The sequence below is a fragment of the Phaenicophaeus curvirostris genome, chromosome 6 (genome assembly GCF_032191515.1).
Source record: "Phaenicophaeus curvirostris isolate KB17595 chromosome 6, BPBGC_Pcur_1.0, whole genome shotgun sequence".
In the NCBI taxonomy this organism is placed as follows: Eukaryota; Metazoa; Chordata; class Aves; order Cuculiformes; family Cuculidae; genus Phaenicophaeus; species Phaenicophaeus curvirostris.
In genome coordinates, this window is record NC_091397.1 from 51,429,164 (window position 1) to 51,454,361 (window position 25,198).

Genomic DNA, 25,198 nt, shown 5'->3' on the forward strand with positions numbered 1-25,198 from the left:
GTATTACTGATTTTTAACATAGTTATTAGTTACTATTTTTATATAGTCTCACATACCCTTCCCTTTCTTGACCACATGTGCATTAGTACGCAATGATGCAATTCAGAGTTTGTAAGAGTGAGAACAAAGCTTCGGTAAATGTAGTGCTACCTAGTATTAAAACATGAAAATATGAAAACTTAACACATTCAATTCCTTTACAGAATGACATGGGAGGGAAAATCTAAGGACAAGTCAAATCCACCTGATTTTGTACTTTCCAGAGATGAGGAAGATCACCTGGAGAAGGTCACAATTGCACCTGAGAACAATGATTCCAAGCACATTTTTTGCTCTGCATGCCAACAAACAATATATCCCTACCACCTTCTTTATCATAAGAAGACACACAAAGCCCTAAATTTGCTGGGCTTCGGCAGCCCACAAAGAAAGATTGACAACAAAACACTCTTGGATCAGAGACAGAAACTAATTTCAAAATTGACCAAGATTCCCAAGTATTCTGAGGCACACAGGCAGAAGATTGATTTTTCATTTGAATTCCTTATGAATAATCAGACTCCTACATCAAATTGTGATCTTGCTAATATTAACAATCCCAGTACTCTTAAGAAAGCAAGTAATGCTTTAATAAAAGCATTATCAGTTTGCCAAGATAAAAATTCCACATGGCAGAGAGACATGGAAGACAGATATATAGTGCTTGACAACTACGGAAATAGGTCAGATACGTGTTTTCTAGGGTTAGTTGATGGCTCTCATGGTATGACAGCTGCAGAAACAGTTGCAGCAGAGCTTCCACTCTTATTTCTCGACCAGCTTGCTCAAACAGATTCCTCCTACAAAAAGAGTAAGGATGAACAGCAAATTCTAGATTCTTTTGCCACAGTACTCAAGGCAGATTACATGGAAAAAGAGAGGATTTTCTCTGATAAACCAGGCAATGACAAGACTGACAAGACCAATACTCATGAATGGATTCACAAAGCATATGCCAAGTCCTTCTGGAGAATGGATAGACTTCTACGACTGGGAAGGAATGAGGTTTCCAAAGTTCGGTGGAGTGGCTGTTCAGTGGTTACCTGTGTGGTAGAAAGAATCCCCAGAGAAGAGATACATGGCAATCAGGAAGAAGAAAATAAACATTGTGAAAACAACACGCGTAGTCCACCATCCAGGACAGCCAAAGGAGTTGCTGGGTTACTGCACATTGCTAATATAGGTATGTTCATTCCCCACTAGGGTTTGTGTTTTGTTTTTTTCTCTCCACTTAGTAAAAAGAAAAAATAAGCTAATGTAGAGATTTGTTGGCAGAAGATATCAGAAGATAAAAAGCAGTGATTGCTCTAACTGGACAATGTGAAGGGAACTTGATAAATTCCCTTGTAAGTGATAACTGGTATGGGACGATAAGTATTAAGCTTATTAGATAAGTAGCTTCAATACAATATTTGAGTTAAAGCAGTCAATTCAGTAACATGAAAGACACCATTAGTAACCATTCCATAATACACAGGTGACCTCTGTAAAAGTAGTAACGACTTTTTTTTTTTTTTTTTTAAATCAAGAGTTTTAAGGCATCATCATTTCAGGGCAGGCAATCACAAATCTGCTTTTAGATCTGAAAAAATCCCTTGTGGCAATGAAACATGCTTAAGATTATTATTTTTATTCATTTGTTTCATTGAGAGTGAGTGTCACCACATTTTCCTACCAGCAAAATTGAAAACACAATCTGTGGGCATTACCTGAATTATTAATCGGTTGTCATTTATTGTTGTTATGGAAGATCTATTCAGACCCATTTCCTTATGAAGTAGAACACTGCTTTGACTTTTTCTAGTGTAGAAAATCAGTTATTGATTACAATCAGAAACAGTGAAGCATAGCTAGTACTTCTCTACCCAGCCTTGATGCAGGAAACACTAAAACAAAACTCTTGCAGCTCTTCACCAATCACCACGTCTTTCCACTGGGTGCTTTTTATTACCAATTAATTCTCTTGTGTACATAAAACAGCTCTAAGATTACAAGATGCTTGCTCTCCCATAAAAGAGTACACAAGCAGAATTACATAAAAAGAAAAAAAAACCTGTTGGGTGAAAAGTTTCAAATGGTCTTGTGTCAACAGTTAAATTCTCTAGTGCCTTCCAGTCTTTGCTTGAACCACATGCCCATTACAATACTACTTTTCTGTCACTTTTCCTAGCTCTAGTAAGAAGTGTGCTAACATTACAATTTTTCCATCAACATGGGCACTCTTTCCTCCTCAGATAAGCATATTCACAAAACCCGTAAGGCTTAGTAAATTTCAAATGAAGAAACATGAAGGAGATAATCAGGAGAGTCAAAGATAGTAGGGAAAGGAAGAAACATTTCAGCAGCTTCATTTTTTTTCAGGAGAAAAAAAAAATTGTTCTATTGCACATTTAGAAAAACTGATGCCAAATAATAACATGCAATCCTCTGTCAGTCTGAGGAACACTACAAACCAACTTGAACATGAGCTGACTCTGAACTAACTGTGGTTTGTCCTGCCGCTTCCTCTTCCCCACTCCCCTGATGCTTGTTACCGTAGCCGTACCTTCTCTACCTCAAGCATTTTTACAGCCACCTTAACATTACAGGTATCAAAACTGGTAGTTTAAGCATTAATTCAAGTATTTTTTCATGAGGTGTGGTCACACATTTAATGGAATACAGTATTAACTCGCATAAAAGCTGTAATATTGTCAGAGCTAAAAGATGCATTTGTTTATACCTTAATGTAATAAAAATTAGTTTTTTCCCCCAATAAGCTTGAAAGGTAAGATGAAGGTTAGCAAATTTGGTAGAGAATTCACCCAATCTAAGTTTTCTGGTTCTAGCTACCTGCCTCTATCCTCCCCTCCCAGATAAGGTTTTATGCTGGCTCAAATGAAAGATACTGTAAACTCAAGCTCTTCTAATGAGGTAAAGCTTGAATTTGATCAGAGATACTTTAAGCCTTTTTATGATTAAAGTTCACATTTGTGAACCACTGCTAAATACACATTTATTTAATCTAATGCACTTAATTTTCCACCCAAAGTATCACATCAAAGAACAAGATATGCACAACATCAAGTTTTGTTCTCCCCTCAATAATGTGTTCTTATAGAAGTACAGACATGCTCCTTCTGCACTAGGTAAGCAGCTGAAGAGGATGGTCAGATATGCTGAGCAGGAGATGGTGACATGAGCCAGCTTTGTCTTCTTGATTTGTCCCACATTGATAGGTCAGCCATTTTTTGTGGATTTTTTTACCCTGTCTCTGGTTCACAGACAAGAGACTTGTATCGAAAAGTGACAAGATTTTACTCTTTCATGCAGTCAAATTGTTCCACATGGGTTATACTATGGCCTTTGTTAGGCTTCCAGCTGGTGGTCTTACTACAAGGGTTCAAACAAAATTTTAAAACAATCTTCTAGCTCTCCACAGAAGCCAGAGGAAGGAAGGAGCACAAGGCAACATTCACACAGCATAGCATAAAGCATCTACAATCAATAAAAAAAAAAGATGCACCCTTCAGTTTGATATCCTGCATTACCTTCTAGAGAAATCTGCCTTCACAAAGTACACCTGGCTGTCTCCTACAACTAGACAATGCCAATACTGGCCAATAGAGCTATTGTATAAGCAGTGCCTACTTCAAAACACTTTGCAGAGATCTAGTCTAGCCAGATATTAAGAATACAGTATAAATGCACATGCTTGCAGCCAGCTTAGTGCTTGAAAAGCTACCGCTCCACTCATGTTCCTTCTGTAAGACACCACTTTTGTCCTTATTCCAATATGCGGGAGCAGAACAACAACCTCCTCTAAGCCAAAATACAGCCGCCTTCTCCCATCATACCCATCGCAGATCTCAAAGCATACATCAGTTTCTTTAAGCCACATTCTGTAACATGCTGCATAAGTCTGATCATTCTGCCATAATATTTCAAAAGCACATAACCTCCTAGGAAAGAAAAAAAAAAAGTATTTTGAAAAAAAAAGTGTATTCTTGCTTTAAAAACAGTCAAGGTGCACAATTTTTAATCAGACTGCACTTGAGGCTGAGTGAAATGTCACTTAAGACTCCTCATAAGAGTCTAGTTGCAGTCAGAAGAATAAGGTTCTGGAATAGTCTTCTGAATAATGGGAGGGGAAAAAGTCTAAAGCAAGCTCTGCCGTGAAATAGAATCGGCTTCATTGATGGATACATTGTTGCCTGTGGCAGTATATAATTGAACTATGACCTCAATCTTCTTCCCAGTCCTTAGCAGAAGGCTAATTGTGAATTAACAGCAACATGCTGCAATTCAAAGTCTAATCTTCTTTTAATTTTAGGTAATGCACATGCAGTCTTATGTAAAAATGGAAAAAGTTACTGCCTCTCAAAAGAACACAGCACTTCTAATGTAAGCGAGAGAAATCGTATACTTCAGAACAGTGGACACATCAGCACTAATGAACCAGATGGATTAGTAGAGGGGTTCCTGAGAACTACAAGAGGTCTTGGACATCATGGAGATCCAGTACTGAAAAGCTCTGTTATACCTGTACCTCATACTGTATCTGTCCCTATTGATGACACTTGTCAGTTTCTTATTTTAGCTTCTAATGGGCTTTGGGAGGTGTTGGATTACAATCAAGTACATACATTGACTCTAACAACATTCACTGATTATATGAGAATGTATGAAAGCGTTCAACAAAATGGAACTTCTTCATGTAAGTGTCAGTATTTAATGCCCCTCACTGAAGACAACTTAAATGACTCAAAGGCTATTAATAATATGCAAGACAGAATACTATATTCCAATAAAGACATTTTTCTCATTGACTCAAAAAGCAACCTGAAACAAAATGAGCCAAGATGTTCTGGGGAGAACTATTTGCAAAGTGAAGATGAATCTCCTATGGAAACTGAAGACGACAAATATCAAGCTGATCCAGAACTGTTTTTTTTCAGTAACAATAAAGTAAATACACAGAACAGAGAGGTAAAACAGTCCAATTCTAGCAGACAAGGTGACTCTGAAGATCTGAAACAATTTGAGGACAGGAAAGTTTATCTGTGTAACAGTTTTCAGCCACAGTCACAGACCAAAGAAGAAGAAACAGGCACTGACTCTTTCTGTGCAACAGCTCCAAGTCCCATCCATAAATGCCTGCAAGAGAATGTAGTGGCGAAAGGGTCTAAAGACATGAAACAGCTCCCAGAAGATACAAAAGCATGTCTGGCTAATAATGACTCAGGTCCGCAGGTATTTTGTGACAAACCTGCAAGTTACGCTGACCAAGAACTGCTAAGGACCGTATCCCCAGTGGGCTCTAAACCACCACCACTGTTTGAAGACAACACAGAAACTTACCCATCTGATTATGGATCACAAACTGCAGGAAGAGGCAGAGTCACCTCTGAGAGACTCTACGACAATGCAGCAAGCTACATTAGCGAACAACTGGTAAAGACTGCATTAGCTGCAGGTTCAAGAGATAATATTACTGTTTTGATTGTACTTCTAAATGGGTGTGATATGATACCCAATTACATCAACACTTAAAAATTTATCATAGAATAACTGGAGCGCTACAGGGCAAAAAGTACAAGCTCATATTTAGCTGTGTCATGAATTTACTTGTAATCATCTTGAGTGCTGAACCATATAGTAAATCAGATATCTTGTATGGAACTGTGCAAATGCAATAAAACCTTCTGAAACTCTCAAGAAGAAATAGTAATCAAAATTTTTTTTTAAACCACTTTATTCAAACCTGAGCACCTCGATATAAAACTAAACACAGGTGAACTGTCGTTTTCCTTGCTAAACCCAGATTACTGCAAACTTCGAATCTGCACAAGTAAGTTTCTGCTATCAGTTCAACATTTAAATAGACTAATTCATCTCTTCTGACACACTTGGTAGATTTCATATAATGAAAATAACTAAAAGAATTAGTGCAATATACTGGACAGATCAAAATAAAATGTACTTTGGAAAACAAAGTTGCAAAGTTCATTACTGAGAGACAGCAGTACTTATGTTACAGATACAGGAGCATCATTTATTACTGTTCTAGCCATAAAGGAAGAACTTGGAACCCCTGTTGATTAGAGGGGAAAAAAAGTTAGCTTTAAGTAACTGTACATTCTGTATACCTTTAAGCAACTCTTAAATATTACAGAAAGTATTAAACAAATGTAGACTACAATGCAGAGTACCTATTTACAGTACATTAATATCCAAATTTAAAATTAAGTTGGATGTACATAATTGTTAGTGCACTACTTCTTTCCTTAGGGGGAAAAAAACAAACTGTAATGGCCAGCAATGATCAAAAAATCAAGAAAGAAGTTACAGACATCGAGTTTGTGGCGGTTTTACTTGAACAGCTATTACAGTTTGTAGAGGAAAAAAAATTCTAAGTTGTAAAGTTGAATTTACTGGTCTGTACCCTCTGAACAGATCAGAAACGAAGTTAAACTTGATTTATCAAAAAATCCTTTCGATAACTAACTGGGTTGATATAATTTACGTACAGTGTATCAACTAAAACTCCGTTTTCCCATAAGCATAGGGTTCTTAAAATTGTTAATGCAAGTATTATTTGTAATTAAATTATTAAACTATGGAATGTGTAACTAAACAGTAGATACCTGCAGAAACAACTGGTTGCATCAATACTGTGAATAAGTTTAAGTAATTTTTAGGCCCTGTTCCTAAAAAGGTTTTAAAGCACAATTGAGAATTATGAAGAGTCCCAATTCTATTTATTATAACAGTAATCAGTATCGAGGCTACAGGAACTGGCCAATTAGGTCCACAGAAAGTAGTTCTTCTACACCCCCAATGGTAAGCGATTTTTAAAACCTTTCAAGTGAAGGAAGTTTATTCCGCTTCCATCTCTCCTCTACTTCTGAAACATTACAGCCAGCGGTGGATACATGCATGTTAAAATTTTAGGTCAAAAAACCCTCTGTATCATGAACTTGACTATTATCGTAAGTCTCTTCGCTGTTGGGAAGCTGTACTGGGCCAGGTTAAGCACTCCAATTCCATGGTTATTAACAGTTAGGAAGCAGAAGAATATTCAGAACAGTTTAAAGCAATTGATGTTTTAGTTACTACAACATTGACTCTTGGGTGGTTGTGTGGGTTCAGTAAGGTCTACTCCTCTTCCTCTGGCAGAGCTGGCTCCTGCATTCTGTGGTTCATTCTTAGGCAATTTTTTTGCTATAAAATCAACAAGAAATAAAGAATTAAAACTGAGATTGTACTAAGATTAAATCACCCAAGTACACGAACAGTTGACACTTTATAAGCATATCTATATAATCACTATAAAACCTGATTTGATTCAGTGTGTTGGTAATAAAAGAAGTTAAGACACTAAACCGTTTAATGATTAACTACCTTATAAATGAAATGCATTAGTAACTTGAGCAGTAAAACATATCTACACAGGTATGCTATGCCAGTAAATGATGGCTCTGGTGGGAATCCACCTGAACAGAACACACTAAGATCAGAATGTTGGTGCTAAAAGATATATAAAAAACTGAAAAGGCACAAAATAGACAGCAAAGGGTCTAACTACAGCCCAGCTACCTAGTCAGAGCAAGTATTTGCATACACCATATAAAATGGCCCTCAGGACTAGATCAACCCCACCCCCTAACTGCCTGTTCTCACAGGCTCTTAGAAGTCAATTGAATGTGTTAATTTTTGTTGTCCCTGTAGTTCCAGGGTACCTCCCTGGTCCTGACATGAAAAATAGACATGATAAACGTCACCCTTCTGAGCAGTAGCTCCTCCTACTAATCTTCTGACAGGGAGAAAGCTAAGTTCAATATAGAAGGACTTCTGTGGGGCTGTCTCACCCATGTTGTCAGGACCCAACAACCATCTCTGTTCTACAGTTTGGCTGTATGTTTTGACTCCAAAGTCATTTCTGTGGCCAGCTTTTGAAAAAAACAACTTCTGCTAAAAGGAATGAAACGCAGGTACAACAGCCACAAAAACAGCAGAGCACACATCAACAAGATGTGTTGTGGTTCTATACAGTCTCAGAGGGCTAGGCAATCTCAATCCATCATCTACAAGCCCTTTCCTGCTAAAGGGTGGACCAGACGATCTCTTGAAGTTCCTTCCAATTTGGGCTGCTCTGTCACAGAATCCAAAGGTTCATGTGGTACTAAGCTATGTTCTCTATTTTCATTTCCTCCCATTTTTTGAAGATCATATTTACACATAGTCCCAAAGCATCTGTGCAAAAGGCCATTCCAAGTTCCATGGAATACTTATATCCTCATCAAGATTTCCTTTCAGGGTCCATTGCAGCAGAGATCTTTCTCTGATGCACTGACAAAGCTGAATTTCACTCAATGTGAAAGATACACACATGGACAAGCAACCTATCAGACAACATACCCAATTACTAGCTGGACAGTGTTTTATAAATTTTACTTTGTATACTTCATTAAAATATGGAGCAATAAGAATTATTGTTGATATAACAATTACCAACAGAACTACCAGATTTGGGAGACGCATTTTTCTTTTCTTAACAAAAAAAAACCCAAAAATGCAAACTGCAGCTTTAAGCAAATTATTTTTAAAATTTCACCAAGACAGTGAAACTGAGCATTTTGGTGTCATTAAATGCAAGCTTATCTTGAGTATTTATGAGAAAAATACAACTTCACCTCATACAGTTGTTTTGTCCCCTTCTTCCCTGAGTATTTATAGTTCATATGAAGTGAGTACTTGTTAAAAAATTTTGCTATAGTGATAATTTAATTTGCAGCTGCTGGAAGTTTGAACCACACCACAAATTATCTTCTGCTTTACTGACTTGGAAAGTAGAAGATAAGAGCTCTTCAGAAACATTTAATTTTAATAGCAATTCTGTTTTTCCACAAGAAGAGTAGGACAGAGTGGCCACTGTTGTAAAAAACATGCAATAGGTTAAATAAGGTTATTTGACACTATACATTATTATTATCCAGTAGCAGAGTCACTACTGTGATTAAGGTTATTACTAAATAGGTTGGAGACCAACCTAAAAATGCATGCTTTCTTTTCCCTCACTTTCAAAATTTTATTAACCATGAAATATAATTGTGTCAATTATTATTTATTGTCTAATTCACAAAATTTCATAGTAATTTATACTGTGACATGTTAGCACCTTTATAGAGATACTAAGATTATGTTAGGCCTAAAAATATATTAGTAAATTTACTTTCACGTGAACTGTCCTTTACTTATACTTAGACATTGAATTTAAGTGCGCATTTGTCATCTTTGGCCAAACTTTTGGATTTTTGATAGCTGTATTCAGAACTCAAACAAAACTTTAACACCACAAAGTATTTAGTAAATATTTTGTTAAGACTGAAATGAATGCTTGACTTTTTCCCTAAGCAAGTCTATCATCATTCTTCCATTTTGAACTGCTTCCAGCTTCAATTACCACTGTCTCATAAAAGGTACATTTTTCCAGGTTCTGAACCTTTCCAAGGCAGGGTGGAACCTGCTGCAAACAACACACTATCAAAAAGCACACCGTTATATACTTTTGCTTACATTCTTACACTAGTTTGATTGAGAAATGCCAAGTACACCTGACTAAGAAAAACTGTGTAAAGCTTTGTGGTTACCTATGGGAAAGGTGGGGGGTCTTGTATATAACTGAAACATAATTTTGCTTGAACTTGAAGCCATGCAACTTTTCATTAGGGAATCAAAACAGGTATGCAGAACTTGCTGACAGAATTCAGCAAGTTTAGCTATTCCAATGTTTTGATGCTTGACAGACCACCTGTATAACTGTGCTTCAAGTAAATTTATCTGACATCTGAACAACAAAAAGGATACAAAAAGACCCAAGGAAACTTCAGTGCCAAAACTAATCCAGGTGAAAACCAAAGATCTTAGCTTAAGGAGATTGTGATGGTATGAATCTCATTAAAAAAACTCCCCTAACTTCTCAGTTTGTTCATAAACTCACCAATTGCCATGAATATTTCATTTACGTTCATAGATGTTTTGGCAGACGTCTCCATGAACAATAAGCTGTTGTCATCTGCATAAGCCTGTGCTTCCTGGAAGTTAAAATAAGAATGCATTACTTAATATATAAAATAAATCATCATACTATCATTACACATTGCACTTTTATTGGTATTAAGGAACAATTTCTATACTATTTTGTTGAAACACTCATGTGACGATAAGTTATTCATCAGCTCTGAAGAAATTACGATTCCAAACAGTTAAACATTTAGAAAAGCAATCTTAAAAATCCTTACTTGTCTTAAAAATATCCAGATGGAGAACTCTCAGGTAAATAATAACAAATAAATAATAAGTAAATAGTAATAAATAAAAATATCTATTTAAATACAACCCTGATCTAGCTGTGACAGCAAGAACAAATAAGCTCCAGAAAAAGTGCCATCAAGCGTCAGAAAGTTTACTATTACCCTGAAAATAAGGTAGCTTGTGAACTAGCTTGAAACTTTCAACTACTGGGGCAGATTGATCAGAACAGTTTCATTATCCTGACAGAAATTCACAACTACAAAATAAATAAGCAGTATTGAATATCTTGTCATGTTATCCTCCTTTTCAGTCTGAAATACACTGTTTAGAAAAAACTTCCTATTCCTGCCACTTCCTGTTAGCTAATTCAGCTGAAAATACCCAGCATCTTACAATTATGTAACTGGCTTTGCATTCAACAGGAAACCTGCAAAGAGCCAAACTACAGAATACCTAGGATGAAAAAAAAATCTAGAGCATTCTACATTCAAGTGACATCTCCTAAGAACTATATAACTATACCTGAAATAACACATTAACAATACCTAGAAGTCTCAAGTGCGCTCTGCAGTTAGAAGGAATGGTCAAGCCTGGAAGGATCCCACAAATCCACATTAACAAAAACCCCCAGAAAAATATTAAGATTTAATTACCAAAGTAAAACTACCATTTCTGGTTTTTTTACAATTACAATTTGATTTATTTTTTTTTACTGCATACATGTATGAATTTTTTGTGGTATTTATACCACAGTTTCCCACAAAACACAAAAGTCTCCTGTCACACGGCTTTACATTACAATTGACATGGAAGTATAAAAGTAGAAAGTAGTTGTTGAATTCTGGCAGAAAAATACCTAGAACACTGCTAATCTTCATAGTTCAACTCCTATAGTTACAAAAGAATTCATTACCACATACAGTAGTATTTCACACAGCAACACCAAATGCAAGTTAAAACTCTAAGTGAATTAATGTCTAATAAATATGATCATAATTCAAATTTTATCAATCATGAACGGACTAGAACCATCTGCAGTAAATTTTATTTGCTTTGTGAGCTAGTCTCTGATGACTTGGTTAAACTTTTTAGAAGATAAAATACAGCAGTGAGAGCACAGATATATCCTCTAAACAAAAAAAATGCCACTGAAAGCACAATTAAAACCTGAATGCTCCTTCAACAGTATAGCCTAAGCAAGTTAAGCACATCCATCAGCTTTGTATGATAACCAAATTTCTCCTGCTGGCAAGTCACAGAGAATGGTTTACACTGAGAATTACTGCTATCTCATCCATTCAAACTCAAGTTATTGGTAATTTTGGGTAGAAGACATGAAAAGGTCACATCGAAGAACAGAAATTCAATTAGCCTTAAAAAATATGTGAATACATTAGTCCAAAAGGCTAACTTAATTATTCAAAAAAGTTTATTGCTACATACCATCTATACAGAAACACATTTTTCAGTAGCATGCATAATTTTATTAGTCTCAGCTGATGTTTATGTTTATACTTAAAAGCATGACTTGTAGGTCCGACACAAAAAAAACCCCTGAGACTAACCCCATAGCTCGGGAACCAAGAGTGAGAGAGGAAGAAACAAAGAGATGGTTATAGAACATGTTCTAACCTGTCACAGTAAGACAAGGCTCAACTTGATCGTTCCACTCAGCACGAGTGGACACGTTTTCAAAAATAGACATTTTCTTACCCTCAGTTGGAAAACGTCCATGTGCAAGAGTGAACAGCAAGTCAACACCAAGTTTCCTGTGAAACTGAAGAAATCCACAATGGAAACTTTTCAGTTATTGACTGAGGCTTACAGTGAAGAGAACCCAAAAGATCAAGGCCATGCTCAAAGGACATTCTACCAACTTTTTGTTGGTAGAATATGTGAAGGCAAAAACAATGTAGATCTTCGACAGCCATTCAAAAATGATCTGTGGAATTGCTTTGAAAGTTTGCAGCATCAAATAAAGCTGTGTGTCATCTCAGAAGGGAACTATTTTGAAGGTGACTGTACCTGTATTTCTTAATTTGTTAAATAAAGAGTTACAGGCACAGTGTCATTTTTTTGTGTTGGACCTTGTGTAACAACTAGCTAGGCTGTGCATATAAGCTCCTCCTAGGTTTATTTACTTTCTATTCCAGAAGAATGCTACTTCTAATAAACAGAAGTAATGTACATACCTGGAAATCCACAGCTCTTTTGTTCGCTAGATCAGCTTTGTTTCCTGCTAAAGCTATTACAATGTTAGGACTTGCTTGTCGTTGAAGTTCTTTGACCCAATTTTTTGCTCTGGCAAAGGACTCCTGTTAATGATTGCAAAATGATGCAACTGAATTTTATCATTCTTTTGTACTCAGGTATTATCCCAATCTCTGCTATCTATACTTCAAGCAAAAGGGCAATGCAAGGTTGCTACCTTTGTCAAAAGGCACATTCTGATTTGTCAATTGAGCTTATAAAATTAAACATTAGTATCTTAGATCTCAAATATGCTCAGTTGGGTTAACACTGAAAACATAAGTAAAGATAGGAAGATGTTCATGTAGACAGAGCAAGGAAAGAAATGGTTAAGAAAGAAAACGGGAATTTTGATTTCTCTTGCAGAAGATCCAAGTTTATGAACAGCTATACAACAAGGGTCTCAAAACTTACTGAGCACTGTTGATTAGGTACCACGGTACAAGGTACGATTATGTTCACTAAAGTAGAGGGTTTATGGCTTCTTTCAGGCTTTTGGATTTTAAACCTCATTTTACCAAAAAACAAGTGCAGCTTATCTGATTTAAGTTCAAATAAAAAGAAATAACATACTCTTAAGTTTTGGCCTCAAGAGCATGCCAATCCTTAGCCGGAACTTGCAATAAAACACTATCAGAAATAAACTGGCACCATCAATCTGGTGAGAGCGACAGCTCAGTTGTGGTAAGCTGATTCAAAGGTGGGTTTAAAACAGTTCTACAATGTAATTTACTTTCTCTCTCTTTTTTTTTTTTAATACAATAAAACCCCATTGAAATGGTCTTTAGACAAAAGGGGTTTACAGACACATTTTAATATTACATAGTCCAAATCAGGAAAAGAGCAGCCTTATCTAGTGAAAGATGTTCTAGCCCATGGTGGTGGTGGGGTCTATACTAGAAGACCTCTGAAGATCCCGTCCAATCCCAACTATTCTATGATTCTATGAAATGATTGATTCAAACAAGACAAAGAAAAAAATAAAAAAGCATAGTGCAAAACTGCTAGCTTCCAAATCGCCCTTGCACCTCGTTAGTACAGTACTTACCTCATTAGTAATGTCGTATACCACTATAGCTGCTTGTGCTCCTCTGTAGTACATGGGTGCTAAACTGTGGTACCGTTCTTGCCCAGCTGTATCCCAAATTTCAAATTTTACTGTTGTATCGTCGAGACATACAGTCTGGGTTAGAAAAGCAGCTACGAAAAAGATAGAAGTGCTGAAACCAGGGATCTGCTTAGACTTATTTTAATATTAAGATATATGTTTACAGAGATGCAAATATGATTTCCTTAAAACAATTCAAGCTTATTATTAAAACATAGCAGATTTGAAGCAAGCATTATCCGATAGGCACTGATCAACACAGAACAGTTATTTAAATAACCAGTCTTTCCTCAAGTTAAAGAAAAAGTAATAACAGGAAAGAATTCCCATTATGTTTTTTATAACAGTGAAACTGACTAAGCACAAGCCTTCTCTTAAGTCTTCTACACACATTTCATGCTGCTTCAACAGACTACACAGTATTAGTAACAGCATCCCATCAGGATAAAATCCAACAGTTCAGATATTTACAGTTCTACACATTTACACTACTTGAATACTATATTAAAACCTTGATTTTCAGCTCCTGACAACTTAGCTAATGGATGTGGAATAAAGAATCACTTCTCAAACATTCTTGTTCTCAAATCAGTCATATTTTTTACTTTCCAAGTGATCAAGAATTAATTTCAGCAGAATTTTGACAGCCTGCAGCTCCAGGCAAGCTTGCATGTATTGCCACTACAGCTGAATATATTACTATAAATAATGCTCTTCTAATTACAGAAGACAGTAAGTAACTTTTCTAAGTCTTCAAACAGTTGCTCCTAATAAATATTTTCCTTTCAGTTTAAGGTATATGGAGCAGAGTACCCACATAATATGTTTGTCCTTGTTCCTTCCACAAGGAAAAACAAACAAACAAAAAACCACAAAAAAAATCCCCCAAAAACAACCCCTCCCCCCAAAATTTAAGACCTTCTGCTTGAGGAAATACTAAGGGACAGCTCCTACTTGGCTGAACTGGGGACTCTCATGATTAAGCATACTGAGAGATTGTGGTCAATTTAAACTAAATGTCTGAAGAGGCACTGACTCATAACCCTTGCACATCTGGGATGTTACCCTGTCTCATATACTCCAAGATGCAATAGTCTATGAATCATTATGAAAACTGCTGCAATTTTCAACTCAACTTATCAAAGTAAACCAAAAGCAAGTCAATCTTGCTTTTTAAAGGACACATGAGTACCAGAGAGAAGCTGACTAGCTATGTGGTCAGGCATTACAGCTTAAAGAGTATTAGCATCCAACAGAGAGAGCACTCAGGCTGGAGAAGGTAAAGGCTTTGATGTTTCAGTGTCAAATCACTGTAAATCTCTCTAAATACTAAAGGTCTAAGCACTGGTAAAATGTGCTCCGCTCAGTAGCTTCCTATGCAGCCCAGAACCAAAACAATAAGAAAAAGGATATTTTGCATCAGACTAAAGGTTTCTTCCTCAGAACCAGCTCAATTATATTTCTCCAAGGTGAGACAAGATCTTAAACAAATGGAATACGAAGTTGCTACAGAATTTTTCCTCAACAAAATAACGTACATACACTTCATATGCAAAGCAATTTATTCAAAAACAGAATTAGACTAAGGGTTTCATTCTAAGACATCCTCTTTTTCGTTGAAAGGAATATTTAAACCACCATAAAATGCCAGTTAATTTCTCCAAACAAGGTATCATTCTTCTATCTTGCAAGGCCATAGTAAATTGAAAATTAACCAGATGTATTAATTACCTGAAGGCCTATCATCCTTAGCAGCCATACTTTTGACTTTAGCAACTAACAGGCATCGCTACACTAGTTTGAAGTGGCAAAGTCTACTTCTCAAACACACCACCATCATCCCATATGTCTGCCTTTAACTGCACTCTTTCAGATGGTTTTATTCAGATTCACAACGCACATAGGCCTCTCTTTGTTAAAAGACCCTTCTGTACACAAAGAAAATTATGCCTCAGGCAACTACAAGCTAGAGAGTTAAGATAGCTTTCTCTATAGAAAACTCTTCCCACATCCCAATATTGCTACATTTACTATTTCTTATCTGTATTATATGGCATTTCCTTGTTTCTATTTCATATACAGGAGGTGCAAGTTAATACAGAAATTACATTAAAGTGTATATGTATATGTGTGTGTATATATATATACACACACACACACGAACTTGAACTTAAGCTCTTGTTTAACCTCTGTACCTATTTTAAACAGTGTAACAGGGTTTGAGTTATCCCTAGTTCTATCCAGAAACTAAAACAAGAATAAAACCAAAAAGGAGGTTAAAGAAATTGGAGGTCACTGAAATTGAATAATGCATTTCACATCATTTTAAGACTGTTCTTTTAAAATAAAACCCATGCTGATATTGGTAAGTTAATTCACTACAGGCCCTTGAGAATGCTCTCCGTACTACCACACGGCTGTATGAGAATACAGAAACTTTTCACGCTAACTTATCCTGAAGTCATTACAAAACACACAAAACCAAAATCAAGCATTAGAAAGACTGTTGGTGGACAAAAGAGTGGTTCTCCATTTATACTGACAGATATACAAACCAAGCGCATTTAACAGCTATAAATAGGGTAAGAAATGATGCAATGAAATTCAGCTTGTATTTATTTTTAGCTTTGTGGATTTTTTTTTTTTACATTTCAACTATTCAAGTGTGAAGGCACACACAGCCTGAAATGGTTTCACATAAATATTACAATAAAACAGGCTGATTCATACAAACAGCAATAGGACTCCTAGAGAATATTTATCAAATCATAAACCCCCTATTTTGTTTAAGTCTGCATATCTTTAGTCAGTTTTATGGTAAATTAAATTTATCAAAGTACAAACAATTTGAACATAAAACGTAACAGAAGAAATGGGGGGCAGGGGGAAAGGGAGGTAGATAAAATCTGTTAATAATTGAACACTTGTTATTCTAGTAGCCACCATCCATTTTGTCTGAAGTCACAAAATGTAAAAACAGGATATTAAATTCTGTGACTAGCAGGAAAGGTATATCCAGAAATGTAGCAAATTCTTTCAAATCAAAAGCAAAACCAGGACGCATAAATGACAACACAACTTTTTGGAAGATGCTGTACTTTGTTTTCATAGAAACAAAGTTCTAAGTAAGTTCTTAATTCTTATTAAGCAAATATTTCATGCATTAAGCATACAGTGCAATTAAAACAGCAACACATCCACTCACAAACAAAATGTAACATCAAGCCAAATTTTCAAAATTATGCAGTTCAAGCACACATTTGCTTTCCTCACTGACGTGAACGTGCATGTTTGCTACAGCCTTGTGCCAACTACAACTTTTAGCCTAAAGAGTTATAATTCTCAGCTAGAGACATAGAGCTGTGAATGACCCATTCTAGAAGTGCTGTTACAGTCAAGATTGTCATGGGCAAGGACAATATAAACTCAGAGTGAAACTAACAGGACAATTTTCTCACCTCCAATTGTACTTTCTTGAAACTCATGAAACTGTCCTTTTACAAAACGAAGCACCAAACTTGATTTGCCAACTGCAGACTCTCCTAAAAGTACTAGCTTGAACTGGCAAATTTTATTTGCGGCATTTGGCCCATTGGGTCTTGTTGCTCCTCGATTAGCCATGCTCAAATTAGTAAGAAGTCCTTTGTTTCAAGCTCTTGAAAGCAAGTTCCAGGATTCAGTTCTCAGTGGTGCTTCTGCCAGTAACAACCTGTTTATTAAAAAGACAGTGGGTGATATTAGATTTATGAACCAAGTAAGAAAAATCTAATTTACTAATGCAACATGAATTACATATAAGTTCTCCTAATATTTTCCAAAGTCAATAGTGCAGGGTACAGCTACCATTACTGTCAAGATGTCAGCTACAGTCAAAAATCTATGACAAACGAACCAGTCATCTTGTTCAGTATCTACTCTTCCCATTAAAGCTTCATATTACGACATTAAAATCCATTTATGTTTCTTCTTGCAAGACTTAAGATTCACATTTCTTAGCATATCAAGACTGAAGTATAACACAACAGATTCAGAATCTCCCATCATTCGTAAAATATTGAATGACAAAAAATAATTATTTTTCCATAATTTTGCTACTGCAAAGCAATATTCCAAAGTTAGCACCACTAAAAGATGCTGAAAAATTGAACAAATTGGGGGAACTCAATCTCCAAGTTATTTGCAGTACATTTCATCAACTCACTTTTATCAAGTATATCAAGTGCAATTTTCTTAATTACAGAAGATCTTGACATACAAATGATTAATATCTTCTCTAGTTAACAACTACTTTTAGAAAGAAAAATAAAGCCTTCTGTATGTAGAAAAATAATTGTCTTGACGAGTAAGAATGCCAGATCACTTTGCGCAAGTTACCAGAGAACTATCTTATTACAAGTATTTCCAATACTAACACACATGCTAGCTGATCAATATTCACAACAAAGATCTTTGTTAAGAACAAGCACGAGCAGCATACTCCTTAGTCTACTCTCTCTTTTCTCCAAGTCCTTAAAATACCTCTCCCCAAGATTTATTCATACAGACAGGGAAGCCTTTAGATTCTGCTGGTATCACTACTGAGCACAAGGTTTGTGAACAGCAGAGAATAAATCTCTTTGCAGGCTGGCATTGCTGTATGAAACATTGGCATAATAATCTTCTATATTCTCTTCCCTCGCAATTCCCAAAACAAAATTCCAAGTGAACCCACATGAAATACGCTTAAGTGATGGTCACTCAGCTCTCACTAAAACATCTGCTTCTGTATTTTGGCTAGCCCCCCCTCCTCTAACAGCCTGTAACTTTGCCCTGCTCCAGGCTGATTGTTTATTTGAATTGTGCACACTTGTTGGGGATAGAGCTTTTCTAGCATCTAGTATGCAAGTTAGTTTAGAGCACTTTCTCCTAATCAAAAAATAGCTTTAATACATATGTTGCAAAAAGGGTGAACAAACATACTACTTTCAAATGGCTTCTTGCTCTTTCTTCCATGTGGTAAAGCAACTACATTTTAAACCAAGGAATAGTCTTTACTTATCTCCCCATTTCAAACCTTATCAGGCACCTGAACATTCCAGTTTACTACACACCTAGCTCAGGCACTAAGCCTTCATTCTCATTTCTCTCATCTGTAAACTCAACACAATTCCAGAAGAATCTTCTTTTCTGGAAAATGGTTCTAACATTCTAGCAGAAACACATTCCCAACTACAATAATCCCTTACAAACCAATTTCCATGCAATAAATCAGAAAATAATGCTAAGGTTTCTTCTTCAACAACTTAACAGTTGAAAAACTGGTATTTCATTTCTTGTTGTAAACAGAACTTGAATACAGGTCTTAGAAAAAAAAATTTTAAACATTTAAAGACACTCCTATTTCTTCACTTTGTTCCTTTCCCCATACCTCTCAAAATAATTCAGTTTCTTCCAGTTAGGATATTCCAATCTTGTATTCATCCCTGTCTGTCCTGCGTCCTGTTTGACCATTATGACACCCTTAAAATGAAGGGCTTCTTTAGTTGCACAACATGATCTAATAAAAATCAAATTCCAGGTATATGCTGTTATAAACATGTGAAAGCATACCACAGTGAATGTTTCTAAGAAGCCCCTACATTTCTATGAAATAAATGTTTCTACAAAGAAAAAACAAACCCAAAACAAAATACCTGCATATCCTCCCACTACTATTATTTAAGTACTATGACAATTTCATATTAAAGTTCTTACTCATTAATTTGTTTGAATATTTCAGAATACAGGAATGGATCCAGTTATTGTACAAATGCCAGACCTTTCATCCTCACAACATAAAATAATCTATGTCTAGTTGGCGCGTTGGTTCTCAAGCAAGGCTGCTCAACATGTGCTACTGAAATAGGCTTCAGAAGTCGTGGAATGACTTGGGTAAAAATGGATAAGTGACAATAGTTTATCTCTCCTTAACTATAGTACAAGAGAGAAAGCACTGAGGCATAGTCAAATGTATGTAGCTCAGAATACTGTTAGCCATTTGTTTATCTTTTCTTTTGGAAAAGTAATGAAACTTATAAGTTATTTCTGCTCTAAAATGAAATACATCTGTCTGCTGTAGCTTTCTAGTATGTTTGGTTAACCATGAAATAATTTATAACCCTTTAATCTTAATTCATCCCATGCTTTTCTAGACTCTGCAGCATTATTAGAGACATAAGGACTACATCCAATGACCATGCGAGTTAGTACTCTTTGGAGCAAGTGACTTCTAGAAGACACACAGCAGGGAAGTCAACACACTACACTAGTTACTCGCTATGACTACTTTTGCTGGCCACATGGGAAACAGCAAGCAAAAAGGAGGCATGATAGAAAACCAGGCAAGACTGACTTAACTTGCATAATATCTGTTTGTTTCAACCAGCCATTTACAGCTTTCAGTTACTCAGATTTTTATCACTTACAAAACAGTAATTACTTGCCCTTGTAAAACTCCTTCAGGATGCAAAGCTGAAACAGGTTGTCAAAAAAACCCCAAACCCAAACAACCCAAAACCTAGTCCAATTTTTACAGATGCCCAAGCTACAGAAACTGTAGTTACCAGAGCACATCAAAGTTTACACCTTTGTAATACCCCTCCCCCCTCAGCATAAATGATGCTAGACACTCAGATACCACTTACAAAAATAACCAGCTGTCAAACTGATATGGATCACACTACCTGCGAGGAAGGTCATCTAGTCCCAGAAACATACTGCAACCATCACTTATTGAATAGCCACAACAACATAACTAATAACTTAATAATAAAACCTACTACAGTCACATCACTCACATTTTAACAGTTCAGGATAAAAAAAAATAAGCAAGATTGAAAACTTGATAGAGGACATCCAGATGATTTTTATGTATTAAAAAAGTCACTAACACCTATAAGTGTATATAGAAATCATCATCTTTTGAAGTTTCAGATGCTATTGAAATTTTTTAGTAATCTTATCACGCTGCAGTGTGCAAACACAAAAAACAAAGGAAAGATTTTCTTAATCTGAAGAGGAGCAGTACTACAGTTTGACACAGCCATTACAGAATGTTTTTGGCCTGTTCTTTTCACATGTGTGTGCTGAACATAGTGCCTCAGCAGGATTAAAAGTAGACTTCAATGTTACAGACCTCACACATACTCCAAGCCTTGGGTCTCATTCACTCTCCAGTTCCTTAAGTCACCTGTCAAACACTAGCCTTGAGAACCACAGAAAAAACAAAACACAGAAGACAGTAATACTACATTCATTAACCACCACCCCCCTGAAAAACTCAGGTTTTTGAAAGATGAGTCACGAGACAATTCTGAACACTTGACTTCAATGGCTTAGCAGCCATGATCATTTCTTACACTTAGCTTTAGTGAAAATTTCCAGAAAAAGATCCACTAATGTGAAACCCCCAAGCCCCCATTTTTGTATTCTAAGTAAAATTTAGAAACTATTCACACGTTTGGAACACACGAAGAAAGAAAACCTTGAAAACACATTTTCATCCACCTACACAAAAGCAAGGACATAGCTTTGACTTGATTCAAGCTTTTAACCTGATATATATGGATGTCACGTAAGGTAATCATTTATAGAAAAATCTACTGAGGAAAATATTATGGAAGTTTCTTAGATGGATGGCTTGATATGGGTAGGAATTAGGGAGATTCTTACTTTTATGGAGTTTCATGCGAAAGCTCCATCCTGTATTAAAAGGCAAGGCCCATTTTGCAGTCTTGGGCGCTACAAATACATAGGTTCTTCTGCCAAGTAGGAACTTTCACTCCTCTCATGAATAACCCCAAAGGGACAGCAGCTCCATGCTGAAACGCCAGAACAACAAAGTGTGGAGCATATTATTAGGTAAGTAATCCAGTTAATCCTACTAAGTAATTTACTAGGCGCTGGATATTCTCAGCACTTTTTACAAGAGAAACTTAAATGATGCTAGACAGTCTTTGTTAATGAGTTCTATATACAAAAGAGAAGTTGTAATTAATTTACTAGATCACTACACAAATTTTATTATGCTTGAGCCTGTGTACTAAATACCAACAGTGTTCAAAATATCAATACCTACAAATTCAGAATTTAATGGCAAATTCAGTCATGAACCATTCAGATCAATGCCTATTTCAAACTACAAGAAAGCTAATACAGAAGTATCAGAATAACACTAGTGACAAAAACCAGCCTGCTAAAGGGATTAAGACAGCTAACACTGTTCCTACAATGAATGCAATTAAGTGCGTTATCAAATACAAAGACCACAACAAAAATTCACAATAAATTTAAAAATGGAACATTCCATGATTTTTATACTTGAGAACAAATGCCGGTTTCTTACCATTAATAGACTTATTACTACAGTAATTTCTAATAAACTTTTTCACAATGGAGGCTGAGGGGAGACCTCATTGCTCTCTACAACTACCTGAAAGGAGGTTGTGGAGAGGAGGGTGCTGGCCTCTTCTTCCAAGTGACAGGGGACAGGACAAGAGGGAATGGCCTCAAGCTCCACCAAGGGAGGTTTAGACTGGACATTAGGAAAAAAATTTTTCACAGAAAGGGTCATTGAGCCCTGGAACAGGCTGCCCAGGGAGGTGGTTGAGTCACCTTCCCTGGAGGTGTTTAAGGCACGGGTGGACGAGGTGCTAAGGGGCATGGTTTACTGTTTGATAGGAATGGTTGGACTCGATGATCCGGTGGGTCGCATCCAACCTGGTTATTCTATGATTCTATGATTCACGAACAAAGACAGATCATACAATGCTGAGACTGCAATCATCAGTCCAGTATAAACAAGTTTAAAGTAGATATCTTGAATATTCGCTTTGAAAAGCAGTATCTAAGGAGCCTGATTTATTATGCACTCCGGGTTTTTGTTATTCTCTTCCAGATTTGACAGAATTAGTGCAGCATCTTACTGCAGTGCTCAAGACAGTGATACATACAATTATCAAAATGCATGTCACATGTAAGCCAGTCTATATTGAAATGTAATGAGATGGTAACTTAAACAAGTGAATCAACACAGTCAGTAAAAAAAAATCATAGCCTTCCAATTAAAGATAATCTTGTAAGTTCATGTGACTGATGTATAATACCAATTGCTTTTAGATAAACTGGTTTATGATACAGGGAACATAAGAAACAATGACTGTACTACCATTGTTTCTAGCCACCTCAATTCAGCCAGCATTACCTTTTTCCTAACACTTCTTATTACAAAACAACAATACACACGTGCTCTACAGTCACAACCAAACTAGAAAAAACAAAAGATGTCATTCTTCTAACTTGGTCTGAACATTACATGGAAGGAGCTGAATAATTTCAGCTACTTAGTTAACTCTTCAGCCTCTTTTTTCCATCCCTAAGGTCTGAAAGAGGCATAAGGCGGTGGGAAAGAAAACTCATTGAAAATACTGAGAAAATATCCTTTCATAGCCGTATTGCTTGGAACGTTTTGTCCTAAACAATTCAGCTCTCCTCTGAAGGTCACAGGTTTGTCCCTCCACCACACCACACCTTTAGGTCTCGCTCCAATTAAGCCTTAGGTAGCGCACACCCAGTGAACTAGGCCTGCCGCGGTGCCCCCGATGGCGACGCGATGCCTGTCGTATTTCCCTTCCCACCTTACCCACCGTCCCTCCTCCGGCCGCAAGCGAAAGGGAAAGCGAGGGACCCTTCTCCCAGCCTCCCCCTCCGTACCTCACGGCCAGCTGGAAGGGAGCACCCTAGCCCCGGCGGCTAGTCCCGGCGACAACTCGCCGCGGGGGCGGCTCCCGGCTCCCCCGAGCCCCGCCGCCGCCTCCCCTCCCCCGCGGCGCCCTTCCAGGCACGGGAATAAGGGGAAGTGGGAAAGGAGGGGGCGCCATTTTGAGACGGGAAGGGAAGGGACCCGCCTCTCCCCCGCACCTCGGCCGCACGGCAGGCGCTCCCCCCTCCCGCCGCCTCCTCCGCCTCCTCCTCTCACCTGGCCGGGCCGCGGGGGGTGGGGAAGGGGGGGCAGCCGGGCGGCGGCGCAGCGACGTCTGCCTGTCTGTCTGTCTGTCCGTCCGTTCGTCCCGGCCGGCAGAGGAGGAGGAGGAGAGGGAAGAGGGGAGGCGGCTCCTTGCCGGGGTGGAGGCGAGGGGCGGGGGCGCAGCCGTGCCTCACCCAGCCCCGCCGCCGGCTTCCGCCGCCTCTGCCCCGACCAAAACACGCACACACAGAGAGAGAGAGAAAGAAAGAGGGCGGGAGGGAGAGCGAGGCAGACAGACAGACAGACGGACGTACTTCCGCCGCCGCCCGCCACGTCACGGCCCGCCCGCGGCATGCGCTTCCGGTTCGCCCGCCTGTCACGTGGTCTCTTTCTTTCTCACCTTTTCCCCCTTTCTCCTTTTGTTTCCTCCTTCCCCCCCCCCCCCCCCCCCCAACCTCCGGGAGGTTCCATAGCAACGGGGAGGGAGGGACACGACTGGGATTCCTTCCGTACTCCTTCTTCCTCCCGTATAGACTCACAGAATGGCATCCTTTGATATCATCAAGCCCAAGCATACTTGGCTGCACTAAACCGTAAACGTCCCTTCCCATGGCAGTGGGGGTGGGACTAGATGATCTTTAAGGTCCTTTCCAACCCAAATTCTATCACAGAATCATAGAATCATAGAATAACCAGGTTGGAAGAGACCCACCGGATCATCGAGTCCAACCATTCCTCCCAAACACTAAACCATGCCCCTCAGCACCTTGTCCACCCGTGCCTTAAACACCTCCAGGGAAGGTGAATCAACCACCTCCCTGGGCAGCCTCTGCCAGTGCCCAATGACCCTTTCTGTGAAGAATTTTTTCCTAATGTCCAGCCTAAACCTCCCCTGGTGGAGGTTGAGGCCATTCCCTCTTGTCCTGTCCCCTGTCACTTGGGAGAAGAGGCCAGCACCCTCCTCTCTACAACCTCCTTTCAGGTAGTTGTAGAGAGCAATGAGGTCTCCCCTCAGCCTCCTCTTCTCCAGGCTAAACAACCCCAGCTCTCTCAGCTGCTCCTCGTAAGACTTGTTCTCCAGCCCCTTCACCAGCTTTGTTGCTCTTCTCTGGACTCGCTCCAGAGCCTCAGCATCCTTCTTGTGGTGAGGGGCCCAGAACTGAACACAGGATTCGAGGAGCGGCCTCACCAGTGCCGAGTACAGAGGGAGGATAACCTCCCTGGACCTGCTGGTCACGCCGTTTCTGATACAAGCCAAGATGCCATTGGCCACCTGGGCCACTGCTGGCTCATGTTCAGTCGGCTGTCAACCAACACCCCCAGGTCCCTCTCCTCCAGGCAGCTTTCTAGAGCTATGATTCTGTATCCCCATTTTCTGTTAGTCTGCACCACTGAGCGGTAGAGGTAGATAACGTGACAGTTAAATTAAGCTTGGGAAAAAGGGAGGGGTACATGGAAATTTTACATTTTATTTTCTCGGTGTCTTACTCTGATTTTGATCAGTAATAAATTAAACTAATTTC

General features: G+C 38.1%; 2 protein-coding genes across 4 annotated transcripts; one reads left to right on the forward strand and one right to left on the reverse strand.

Annotated features, from left to right (window-relative positions):
- Positions 1-188: 188 nt before the first annotated feature.
- On the forward strand, positions 189-5,571 carry PP2D1 (protein phosphatase 2C like domain containing 1). The gene is made up of 2 exons (XM_069860398.1): positions 189-1,222; positions 4,352-5,571. The coding sequence occupies exons 1-2, from the start codon at positions 205-207 to the stop codon at positions 5,569-5,571; spliced, it is 2,238 nt and encodes a 745-aa protein (XP_069716499.1). The 5' UTR covers positions 189-204.
- Positions 5,572-5,974: 403 nt separating this feature from the next.
- On the reverse strand, positions 5,975-23,940 carry RAB5A (RAB5A, member RAS oncogene family). Of its 3 annotated transcripts, none has more exons than XM_069860163.1 (6): positions 23,870-23,940; positions 17,152-17,402; positions 13,634-13,785; positions 12,528-12,650; positions 10,022-10,115; positions 5,975-7,242 (listed from the first exon to the last, which is right to left on the reverse strand). In XM_069860163.1, exons 2-6 carry the CDS (start codon positions 17,312-17,314, stop codon positions 7,127-7,129), a joined length of 648 nt encoding a protein of 215 aa, XP_069716264.1. In that variant the 5' UTR covers positions 17,315-17,402; positions 23,870-23,940; the 3' UTR covers positions 5,975-7,126. The 3 variants fall into 3 exon arrangements, with proteins under 3 accessions (XP_069716264.1, XP_069716263.1, XP_069716265.1); XM_069860162.1 differs by lacking the exon at positions 23,870-23,940 and adding an exon at positions 23,688-23,775; XM_069860164.1 differs by lacking the exons at positions 5,975-7,242; positions 23,870-23,940 and adding exons at positions 9,791-9,868; positions 23,688-23,775.
- Positions 23,941-25,198: the final 1,258 nt, after the last annotated feature.